Genomic DNA, 12,562 nt, shown 5'->3' with positions numbered 1-12,562 from the left:
AAAATCCACGTGACACACACACACACACACACACACACACACACACACACACACACACACACACACACACACACACACACACACACACCTGAATGCAGTGAAAACAGCTGAAGCGAAGCAAAGACCTTGTGCGATGCGCAAAGCGCGCGAGTCAAAATGGCCGACGGCCCGTTCAAGGCGTAACGGCCCGACGATGATTCTCCTCGGAATCCACCGCCAAAAACCTGACACGCAGGTTGATCTGTCACAGCGATAACAACTGTTGCAAGAATCCCTTTCCCGGGAAACCCGAAGTTCGCTCGTGACCTCCGTTCGTCAACGTTTGCTCCAGAACTCGAAGCAGCTCGGCTTTCTTGTCGAACTCACAAGCTCCGTCTTCCTTTTTTTCTCCTCTTCCTCTTCGTCGTCGCCCGGTGCCGGTTTCATTTAAAACATTAACTTTTTTACCTTTTGAAAATAATAATTTCTATTTCCCTCAAACGACAACAATAATAATACATGGAATCAAAAATGTTTACAGTGGATGAAAACCACAACAACAGAAGTGACGAATCCGTAACAATATCAGCGTCTTTGTCTGGTGAACCGAAGGTGTGAATTCCCAGCAGTCGCCTTTTGGGTGAACTTTTGCCTGACAGACGTCGGCCCGACACCCACCCAGCGGCTCTTCGGCAGCGTCGACTGTCAGACGACCTGGGTTCTGGTCTCAATAAGACCTTTTTCTTGTGATCACCGGAGCATGGATTGACTTTGGACTGGTGCCGGGACAGTGACTTTGGGGGTGTTACATTTCGCTCACATGGGAGTACCGTGAGTTATAGAGTTAAGAAACTGATGGTTCCATCATAGGAATTTTTTGGTATTTGTTGTGCAATTGAAGTTACATTGTACTCGCAATTTGTTATTATTGTGTGATCTTAATACAATACTTGGTTTTTGGTATCAACCGATTGGTGTGGTTTCACCATTGGTCATTGGCACACATATTAGCACATCTTTCTGCCGTGACTCCTTTCGGGGCTCGGAGGTACACCGTGACCGGGGTTTGGGGAGGAGCACGTAACAATAGGCCCCCCCCACTATATGGGCTACGCCATAAAAATAAAGTAGAAATGGAAACACTCCCGGCTGCAATGCTGGTCAGTTCCACCAAACCACGGGGTTTCAACATTTCCGAAGTCCAGATTCGTATTAACGAGACAATTTTTGATGTATTATTGAATCAAAAAGTATGGGTCTGAAATATGAATGCAAGTTGAAAGAAAACATGAAAACATCTTCCTGAGAACAAACAGTAAGGATTTAAAGTCTCTTATAAACATCTCGATGCAATTGTTTCTGCAATCACCTGTAATGTTATTTTATTTTATCCCCATCCATCTTGATTCTCTTCTTATTGTTTTATCCAATTTTAATTTGTTATAATGTAAAAAAAAATTCCAATAAGCCTCAATCTTGTTTCACAATCAATGTAAATATACGAAAAAGATAATAATCTCTTAAAATGCAGATTGCAATATTTTTCCATGTTTTATTTTCATTTTATTATAATGATAGCCAATCATTGATGTCCCTTACCTGTGTATCCCGAACCTCTTGATGCACCTGCTCAATCTGGGACCCAACTTTCTTTATCGACTCAACGATAGGAGGATAATTTGCAGCCAAAATTCCCTGCATGGATTAAAGAAACTTCAGTTAACAAAAAAAAAAAAAGCAAAATTAATATGGAAATTAAATATTTTACAATCATTTTAAATATCGACTTGAAATATATTTGTGAGAAATATCACAATGATTGTAGATTACGAGTTGAACCTGGAAAAATGTCCTTTATTTAAATGACACCGATGAAGGATGAGATTTTAAAAAAAAGAGGACCATGAACTCGAATTTGGATTCTGGAATCATTATTTACCTGGCAGGAGGATTGCTGGCGAGAAGAAAAGTTAACCACCTTTCGAGGCCATTTTCCCCCGCAGAGCGGGGGGTTGGCCTTTTTTTGGGCACCGTGGTCCCCTTTTTGAAGCAATGTTTTATGGCCGGATGCCCTTCCTGCCGTCAACCCTGTTGGTCACCTCTTGCAACACAGGGAATTACCAGTGAACTGGTACTCAATTTTCCGACCTCAGAAGGATAACAGGCTGAATCAACCCGCCTGGCGTTAACTCAACGACCGACCGGGATTCAAAACGAGGATCCTCGGATCCCAAGCCGGCACCCTAACCGCTAAGCCAACCCCAGGCTGGCGAGATTGTCCTAAATTAATAACTACGAGACATTAGCACGACAAGACATTTATGTTAATCTGTGAAGGAAGCACATAATGTGGTTAAGATCATTTAATAATAATAATAATAATGCATTTATTTCATATAGCGCTTTTCAGGAAGCCCAAAGACGCTTTGGTTAAATTCATTTGGGTTAAAATATTGATTTGTGAATACGATTGGATAAATATGGAAATAAGCTAAACCCCACACTTTTGTATCCATAAACTACTTTTTTTTTTCTTCTTTTTTTTTTGTATACTGAATCGAGGCTCGTGAAGGAGCTAACATTTATTTCACAAACAAATCAACCAGACAAACAAATATATACAGAAAGAGGGAGCGGAAGACAAGATGGGGAGAGAAGGGGAAGCACACAACCACAACATTTGAGAGCAGGGAGAAGTGTGGGAGGGAGAGGGCTTGGGGGGAGGAGGCGTGGGAAGGGGGGGGGGGGAGAGGTATAAAACACAAGGGGACCGAAATTAGCAGAGGTAGAAAAGTCAAGGTTTTGGATGGGGGAGGATAAGAGATGGTGGTGAACAGCTGTTTTAAAGACCTGGAGGGTGGAGTGGGATTGAAGAGAGTGAGGGAGTTTGTTCCAGAGGCGGGTGAAAAGAGGAATGAAGGAGTGAAGGTGAGCAGAAAGTCTTGATTTTGGCAGTTTAACCATAAGAGGGTTGCAGGCAGATCTTGTGTGACCTGTAGGAATATTTGGGGGACAGAGCCCAGAGAGAGCTGGGGGGGCAAGGCCAGAGAGGAGTCGGTAGAAGACGGAAAGACCACCAACCTGCCTGCGGTGAGTGAGTGAAAGGCCCTTGGAGTTAGCTTCATCGCGGGATATTCCAATGATTCTGAACGCTTTGGTTTCAACAGCGTGAAGACGAGCTAGGTGTGAGGCAGGAGCACCAGACCAGAGGGGAGAGCAGTATTCCAAAGAGCTGCGGATGAAAGCCTTGTATGTGGTGAGGAGCTCAGGTGTGCCAAGGAAGGACTTCGCACGACGGAGGATGCCCAGTCGGCGACTGGCTTTGGAGGCCAGATTTGAAATGTGGTTTTCCCAGGAAAGATCATGGCAAATAGTGAGACCCAAAAGCTTGAGTGACAGAACTTCTTGGAGAGGATTATTCAGAAAGTGGATGGGAGGGTTGTCCAGTCGGTCTTTTCGGAGACATCGTAAGAGTGTGAGATTTATCAGGATTGAAAGACATGTTCTATTTGTTTGCCCAGTCTGTGATTTTGTCCAGGTCTGCAGAGAGTGAGGAGGCTGCAGACTGCCGATCTGAGGGATGAGGAATGGAGCGACAGAGAGTAGAGTCGTCAGCAAAGAGATAGAGAGGATTTTCAAGAGAGTCAGAGAGATCATTGATGAAGACCAGAAAAAGCACAGGGCCCAGAACACTACCTTGGGGAACTCCAGCCTGAACAGGAAGAGGAGATGAGAGAAACCCATTCAGGGCCACACGTTGACTACGACCAGAGAGGAAGTCCGCCAGCCATGCGTGGAGATTTCCATGGATACCAAAGGAGGAGGGTTTGGTGAGCAGAGCAGGGTGCCAGACCGTATCGAAGGCACGTGAAATGTCAAGGGAGACAGCTCTAATTTCCTGTTTGGTGTTGAGGACCTCCATCCATTGTTGAGAAAGCAGAAGCAGCATGTCCAGAGTTGAGTGACCAGGTCTGAAACCAAATTGATGATCAGAGATCAAGCCATTGGAGAAGAGGAAAGATTTCATATCTGAAGCAATGATGGATTCCATGACTTTGCTGATAATTGGGAGAAGGCTGATTGGTCTGTAGTTGCTAGGATCTGTTTTTGCACCTTTTTGTGCAAAGCGGTGATGTTGGCTGATTTCCAAGCAGACGGCAGATGACCTTGAGCAAAAGAGAGGGTGAAGAGAACAGAAAGAGGGAGTGAAAGAGCGGAAGAACATGATTTTAGGACCCGTGGGCTGATGCCGTCAGGACCAGTTGCAGAATCAGAGTCGAGGGTTGACAGAAACTTTTCCACATTGTGAGGAGGAAAGGACACAGAGTCCAGGAGCAGCTGGGTATGACTGGGTACGGTGGGTACAGAGAGGGATGGGTTTGGGACACAAGATTTAGAGGCAAACACAGAGTTGAGGCATTCAGCTTTTAAACGTGCGGAGTCAGCCGTTAAGCCGTTTGAGGTGAGGGAGGGGATGGAGGGGGAACAAACACCAGAAACAGATTTGACCAGACGCCACCAGGATTTGGAAGAGGGAGACAGATAAGAGAGTTCGGTCTTGAGAACAGTGAGATATTGTTTCCTGGCTCTCCCGAGGGTGGACACACACTTGTTTCGGGCTTTGTGAAAGGAAATGAGATTTCCTTCCGTTGGATTTGCTTTCCAGGAGACGAAAGCAAGTTGTTTCAGGGCAACAGCCTCACCACAAGATTCCGTGTACCATGGACGGGAGGAAGGGTATGACAACTGAAGACGAGATGGGATAAATCTGTGCATGAGAGAGAGCAATTTACTTTGAAAGAATTCCCAGGATGAGTTGATGTCAGAGGCGGTAGAGATGGGAGACCAGTCCAGATGATTGATGGCTGCTTGAAGACCGTGCCAGTTTGCCTGAGTGAAATGCCAGACTCGCCGACGCTGAGGAGGCTCTCTGAGAATGGCCAGAGAGATGTCCACTTTGACAAGCCCATGATCAGATGAGCCGATTGGAGCAGAAGAAGAGCAGCAGACATTTTCAGGGAAGTTAGTCATAACCAAGTCCAGAAGAGAAGATGCTCCGTTGACTGAGATCCGGGTCGGGAAATTGACAGATTGTGTCAGTCCCAGTGAGTCGCAGAAGTCCTTTGCTGAAGAGCCATGGCTGGTGAGAGAGGTACCCACACCCAGCCAACTGGCATGGTGACAATTGAAATCACCACATATGAGGAAGAGAGAGTTGGGATGGGTAGATAGAAGTTGGTCCATATTATCAGACAGCGAGATGTAGATTGAGTCATCACTGTTTGGTGGACGGTACAACACACATATGAACAAAAGGTGGGAGCAAAGGGGAAGCCGTAGCCAAAGGTATTCCTGGGGGTGAGGTGGAGAGAGGGCAGTGGAGGGCGAGTGAGGAAGAGAGTTTTTTTATAAAGATAGCAACCCCACCTCCAGGACGAGGCTCAGGTCTATCATACCGGAGGAGGGAGTAACCTGGGAGAGATACCAAGGCATCAGAGACATCATGAAGGTGGAAAGTTTCTGTTAAGCAGATCACATCTGGTTTGTCAGAAGCAACCTGTATGGAGAGATCAGTCAAGTTTGAGCGAAGGCCCCGGATGTTTGAGGTCCATCCCGTTAATGAAGAGGAAGGGGGAGCATCGGGTACAGAACAGGGGGGGGGAGGGGTAGGGTAAGATGTGGAAGAGGAGGAAGAGGTAGGGAGCGCTGTTGAAGGTGTGTCAGAGATTTCAGAGATTTCAGAATAGCTTGGAGAAAGGGAAGAATGGGGCGGACAAAAGGTTTGATGGAGATTGGGTGAGGCACAGTGAGGTGTTATTTGAGGAGGGGGAAGAGCGAGGCAGAAGGTTGGGGGAGATGAAGGTGAAAGTTGGAAGGGGGAAGAAGCAGGGAGGATGCTTTGAGGAGGAGGGGTGAGAGGGGAGTCGAGGAGGGGAGGAGCGAGGGAGAGTCTCGGAGGGGAGGGGTGTGGGGGGAGTTTAGGAGGGAGGGGAGGGAAGGGGAAAGGGGGGAGATTTGAAAGGGATGGGTGATGGGGAGGATTTGGAGGGGAGGGGTGATGGGGAAGTTTTGGAGGGAAGGGGGGATGGGGAAGATTTGGAGGGGAGGGGTGAGATTGGATTTTGAAAAGTGTACGATTCATGGGAAACGAACATTTTTTGCAAAATGAGTTTGAGACCTTCGAGTCAAAAATACGTTTGAGGACGCTGAAGGAGGGGTGGAGGTCTGGAGAGTTTAGGGAATGTAGAAAAGAGGAACTGTAAGAGATGGTATTTTTTTTTTTTTTTGGAATGAATAGATTTGGTGAGCAAGACGAAAGCATCCTTTTGTAGGAGAAGAAGAAAAAGGTGTTATAATATATGAGAGAAAATAGTTGTTCAGGGGAGAGATTAAACATTTCTAACCACGTGATCGCGTGTTCGCGAACAACGTGAACGAAGAACGAACGAACAAATAAGAACAACAAATAAACGAATAAGACCTGAGAAGGAAATATTTTTTGGGGGGTTTTTTTTTTTTGAGTAGAGATATTAAACAAGGAGGTATGGGGTGAACGACTGGGACGAAACAGAGAACGAAAATAATTGCAGCGCATTCGACGAACCGCTGAGAGAAAAACAAAACCACAAGGTCGGAGACGGTACGGTAGCCTAAGCCTACGAGTACTAGGCCTCAGAATACTCGATACGCATTAACCGACGATTGTGTATACATGTACGAAAAATTAGCACCGAAAATTTTCCTAAAGACACGCTATAGGTACACACACCGAAAGATAGATACAGTCTCGACAAAAACACAATTGTGAAAGATTACTTAGCTTCGAAAGCGTGAGCGCATGGAACAGCTTCGAAAAGACGTGACCTCGCCGTGATTTCGCGAGATCGCGAGACTGTCCACTATTATAAACAAGAAAGATGTTGCACCAAGAGTGTATTCCGACATACAGGCCGGGCGTTACCTCAATGTTTCTGCCGTCCCTTACATAGACGTTGAAACTGGGTGTCCTCTCTGGTCTTATTAGTTGGTGGATGTTAAAGTTCCCACACTGTCCTTTCGAAAGTGTCGGCGAGTTATCACTGGTAACCATCAAATTCCGAATTCATTCCTGGACTGCAGGTAGCAAGTGGTCTGCTCTTCTTTGAGAGTCCTCAACACCAGGTTACATTGCTGCCTCAACACCTATGTGTGACAATGGTTGCAGTCTTGGCCGGTTATTTCAAATGATTATTGTTGAGTGTCTTTTTAAAACAAGGAGCGTAACCAATTCGTTCATATATTTCATTAAAAGCCAAAACCAATTCCTTTGCAAATTACACAGAAATGAGAAAAATATTTTTGAACCGATTCGGATACCTTGAATTCGACAAGAGCCACCTCCACAGGTACAACTTCATGGTCCTGATGTTCAGCTTTACACATCAGAGACACCAAGCTCTCATCGTCCTTGCAGTAGAAGTGGATCGAGTTCCCATGCTCGGTACTTCCAGGATCTTCCACTTTCATTTCCGGCTCCACAAGTTTGTGCCTTTTGTGTTTTGGGGGCTTCACGTGTCTCTCACAGCACAGGGTCTCATATGGTACACACCGCATGGCTGCCGCTTCATTAGACACCTCACAGTGACTCTCACGGCCTCCCACATTCACTGTGACATCACCTTCACCATCCTTTCCCTCAGCCTAACCCCCAACACTGTGACTACCTTCACCTTCTCTCAGCTTCATCTGTTCTACCAACCTTGCAAGGATCACATTCTTATGGAGTTTTATTTTTTGAGGAAAAACCTCACGACAATTTGGACAAAGACAGGCAGTGGATTCTTCTCTGCTTTCCCAATAATTCTCGAGACAAGAAGAACAAAAAGAGTGTCCGCAATGCAGTGCAACTGGCTCTTCAAACAGTTAGCACATGTGAGCTCATTGGAGCTATCTTCGATATAAGAAGACGCCATTTCCCCAGGAAGAGAGATGGGTCAGATAAAGCTGCGGGTCAGATAAAGTGTGATTACAAAAGAGACAGCATTAGCAAATATTAAACAATACTCAGTTGTTAACTTAGAAAACAAGACACACCCCAACCAATCCACATGAAAAACAATCACCCTGGTGATGTTCCTTCCCTCCCCAACCCCTAGCATCACCTCCTCTTCCTCCTCCTCCTCCTCCTCCGCCTCTCCCCACTCCTCCAGCCAATGAGCATAAGTTGATAATCTCTAAGAGATGGAATTATTGTAAAAAAAAAAAGAAAAAAAAAAAGAAGACTTTTGGCCATCATAAGCGGCCAACATGGCGGCTCCTCACTCACAACAGGCACGCCATCGTTCGGTGGCAAAGCCCATGGCAGCGAGGAACCTTCGGCTGTCAGTTCCTCTTTTTGTAGAGAAAGTCAAGGCTCATGTAAAAGGTACAACAGAATGGATCAGGATGGACCAGAACATAAAGGTTCCAAATATCGAGAGTAGAAAAGATTAATTATCGTTGCTAATGTGGGATGATCTGAGATGGTGGTGAACAACTATCTTGAAAACCTGAATGGGGGAATGAGATTGAAGATTTTGGATTTTGTGAGTTTCACCACAAGGAGGTCGATGGTGGAAGCTGATCGGTCTGGAGTTAAGGTGTTTCAGATTTTGCACCTTTTTATGTAATGTGGTGATGCTGGCTGATTTCCAAGCAGATGGAAGATGACCGACAGCAAATGAGAGGGTGAAAAGAGCAAAAAAAAGGAAGTGCAAGAGCAAAAAAAAGTCCATTTTTAGGACACGTGAGCTGATGCCATCCGGTCTGGTTACAAAATCAGTCAAGGGTTGCGAGAAACCTCAATATTCACAGGTCCAAAATGGACATAATGAGTCCAGGAACAGTCAGACTGAACTGGGGAGGGTGGGTACATACAGAAAACGAGTGGTTGCGGACACAATAAGCAATCACAGAATTGAGGCATTCGGCCTTCTCACGAGTAGAGTCGGCCATGGTGCCATTTCATGAGAGAGAAGTGAGGAATATGGAGCATAATCTGGAGACAGACTTGATAAGGTGCGACCAGGTTTTAGAGGAGGGAGATAAGTTTGAAAGTTCATTCTTGAGGTTGGACAGATGTTGTTTTCTGTCTCTCCTGAGAGTGGACACACACGTTGCGGGCTTAGTGGAATGATCGAAGATTGCCTTCAGTTGGGTTTGCTTTCCAGCAAGAGAAGGGAAGCTGTTTCAGAGCAACTGCCTCGCCGTGTCCCATGGGCGGCTATTATAGGCCAACTGAAGACGAGATGGGATGGATCTGTGCAAAAGATGGAGTAGCTTCCTCTGGAAAAATTCCCAGGCTGATTTGATACCGGGGGCAGGAAAAAATAGGAGACCAATCCTGGAATGATTCTGTGCTTTCTATTATTCTGTGATTGCATGCAATCTACCCCCATAAGTACCAAGTGTCATTTCAAACAAATCATTCATTAATGTGATGGTAGAGAGCGGACATGATGGGATAAATGTCTCATGTGTCCGAGTTTCTTATTTATCCAAATATTACAAACACAGATGCATCAAATGAAACAAACATCTCTCTTCTTGTTAACAACAAACAGAGCTAATGACATTTTAAACACAAAGAGGCGGGCGAGGCCTTTTCATACAAGAGGATTACAAGTGTGCCAAGTGTTTTATCACAACGTACACATCAAATATGTATTGGTCCTTCAGAGGGATGAAAATGAAACTGACCACTTGGACATTGCATTGGTTATCAAGTGTGAACAACCTTCGTCACCCGAAGCAGTACATGAAATGGTCCTGTTGAACGACACTCGAGGGTGATAACTGAAGCTGTCATGTAATGATATGTGAGGTCAAGTCTTTGCTTTGGTCATGTCATTTCTTGCATCTCTTCACGCCTGTTATTCCAAATAACCTCTGGTGTCCTGTCAGGGTGGGCTTCTTTCGGATCACCAACATTGGTCTCCCCAGGTTTGTAAACAAAGATTAAAATGGATATTTCATTTGAGACCAAATTTAACTGTTTTAATTATCGATAGGCCCAGTCCTATTCCTGACCTTCAACAATGATCTATCTGATCCCCTAGAAAATCCTCTATATCTATTTGCTGATGACTCCATCTTCTGCTGTGACATCCCTCATCCTTCAGACAGGCAGGCTGCAGCCACTTCCCTCTCTTCAGACCTTGACAAAATGATAAGCTGGTCAAACATTTGGAATATGTCTTTCAATCCTGATAAATCTCACGATATCTCTATCTATCTCTATCTCTATCTCTATCTCTATCTCTATCTCTATCTCTCTCTCTCTCTCTCTCTCTCTCTCTCTCTCTCTCTCTCTCTCTCTCTCTCTCTCTCTCTCTCTCTCTCTCTCTCTCTCTCTCTCTCTCTCTCTCTCTCTCTCTCTCTCTCTCTCTCACTCTCACTCTCACTCTCACTCTCACTCTCACTCTCACTCTCACTCTCACTCTCACTCTCTCTCACTCAAAGGACAATCTGACAAACCCTCCGATCTACTTTCTTAACAATCATCTGGAGGAAGTTCAGTTATTCAAAGTCCTGGGTCTCACTATCAGCGATGATCTTTCTTGGGCAAATCACATTTCAAAGTCGGCCTCCAAACCAGCTGCCAACTGGACATTCTCTGTCGTACAAAGTCCTTCCTTGGCACACCTGAACTCTGATCCACCAACAAGGCCTTCATCCACAGCTTCATGGAGTATTGTGCTCCCCTCTGGGCTGGCTCCCCTGCATCACACCTTACTCAGCTTGTCGCCATGGAAACCAAGACCTATAAGATTACTGGAATCTCCTACGATGAAGCGGAATTTTGGGGTTATCACTCCGACATTGCAGACAGATCAGGGGTCTCTCTGTCTTCTACCGCCTCCTTTCTTGTCTTGCACCTTGTGCTCTATATGTGCTTTTTCCCACCTCCAACCCCCTTCCCAGGTTTCTGCACGTCTCACATGGTCCACCATCAACCCCCTTCTGGTGAAACAACCGAAATCCAGGATCACTGCTCACCTCCACTCATTTGTTCCTCTTCTCCCCCGCACACTCCCCTCCCCCCCCCCCCCCCGCACACTCCCCCCGCCCCGCCCACTCCCCTCCCCGCCCCCACCTGTGGAACAAACTCCCACATTCTCTTCAATCTTATTCCTCCATCCAGGTCTTCAAGACAACCGTTCACCACCACCTCAGATCATCCCCCATTCAAAAACCATTAACTTTTCTACCCTGGTTGACCGACTCTACACCCCAATCCCTCGTCCTTCCAAATTTCCAGTTTTCCCTCCTTTATCCATATTGTCCACCCCATGCATCCTCTCCTATCCCCCATTCCCACCACCCTATTGTTTGTCCAAGTCTCCCTCCATTTTTTCCTTCAACTCAGCTGTTTGTGTTTCCCCCCCCCCCCCCCCTCATATCACCTCTCTCTCCTGTTCCTTTTGTCCTGATGCGGTCGGATCCGTTCAGAGTACTCGTACTAGCTCTTACACGAGCCTCGACTGTGTATACAAAAATAATAATAAAAACAGTTCATGCAGTTGATAAGGAAAATATGAAAACAGTCTTTATCTTTCCTTATAAAACCCTTGGTGCCTCCTCCATTACCTCCACCACCGAAGGTATTTGTGAACACGACATCTCAAAAAGTTGTGGACTGATTTGGATGGAATTTGGTGAGCAGGTTGGGTACGTGACAAGGAAGAGGTATTTCAATTTTGGTGAAGATTTGAATTCCGGATCAGAATCTGGAAACCTTTTCATGATTCTTCACCATGTCCATAGAGAGGTCGAGCAAAAAAATAAAACCGACATATAGCACGATATCTCAAAATGTGGTGGACGGATTTGTACGAAACTTGGTGGACAGGTTGGGTGTCTGACAAGGACAAATAGATTCGACTTTGGTGAATATCTGAATATGGATTTGGATATGAAAATTATTTAATTTATCCAGTGATTCTTCACCATTGAATTATAATAATTATATCAGATATGGCTAGCCAGGTGGAGGTATGTGCCCTCTGAGTGCCGTTCTCGTCTCGGTCTGCATTCTTTGACTTACCTGGTAACATGATTAAAATAGGTACATTCTCATTCTGATCAACAGTATCACATTACCTGTTCTACACACAAGTGCGTGGTCGGTGTTCGTGGTGCGTTGTTGGTGTGCGTGTGCATCGGACTCACCGTATCAGGTGTGTACTGAAGGCTGAGGCTTCACCCACAAAGACAACAGATGTACAAAGGAAGAAACAAAACGTTTTCGTCCTTCAAGGAATAAAATGAATTAAATCTAGAAACCGGATAAACTTTCCTGTGGTTACGGAACGGAACCGGTCCAGGAAGTGAATGCCTTAATCAGTGACGTGACGTCATACGTTAACGAAGTGACGTTATACGTTAACGTAGTGACGTTATACGTTAACGCAGTGACGTCATTCGGGGAAGTGAACAACGTTCCGAGAATCGACGATTCGACGTCATTATCTTCTCAGGGTGGATACACTTACTGCAACGAAGAAGTTCTCCACAAAATTGGGATTAATAACAATGACGTCTCTGCAAAATAATATATTTTCAG

The 12,562-nt window shown here is 45.4% G+C and overlaps 1 protein-coding gene across 1 annotated transcript in view; it reads right to left on the bottom strand.

The window, feature by feature from the left end:
• The window catches only part of LOC137414956 (E3 ubiquitin/ISG15 ligase TRIM25-like), a 1,058,494-nt gene extending 1,046,161 nt beyond the window's left edge, over nucleotides 1-12,333 (bottom strand). Inside the window, exons 1-3 of the mRNA XM_078770101.1 lie at nucleotides 12,169-12,333; nucleotides 7,336-7,962; nucleotides 1,579-1,674 (exon numbers count right to left, since the gene is read on the bottom strand). Of these exons, the coding sequence (XP_078626227.1) occupies nucleotides 1,579-1,674; nucleotides 7,336-7,572 (333 nt within the window). The 5' untranslated portion in view covers nucleotides 7,573-7,962; nucleotides 12,169-12,333. The remainder of the gene's footprint in view (nucleotides 1-1,578; nucleotides 1,675-7,335; nucleotides 7,963-12,168) is intronic.
• Between the last annotated feature and the right edge of the window lie 229 nt (nucleotides 12,334-12,562).

The sequence above is a fragment of the Myxine glutinosa genome, chromosome 1 (genome assembly GCF_964187855.1).
Source record: "Myxine glutinosa chromosome 1, kmMyxGlut1.1, whole genome shotgun sequence".
Lineage (NCBI taxonomy): Eukaryota > Metazoa > Chordata > Myxini > Myxiniformes > Myxinidae > Myxine > Myxine glutinosa.
This window is presented reverse-complemented; position numbering and strand designations above follow the sequence as displayed.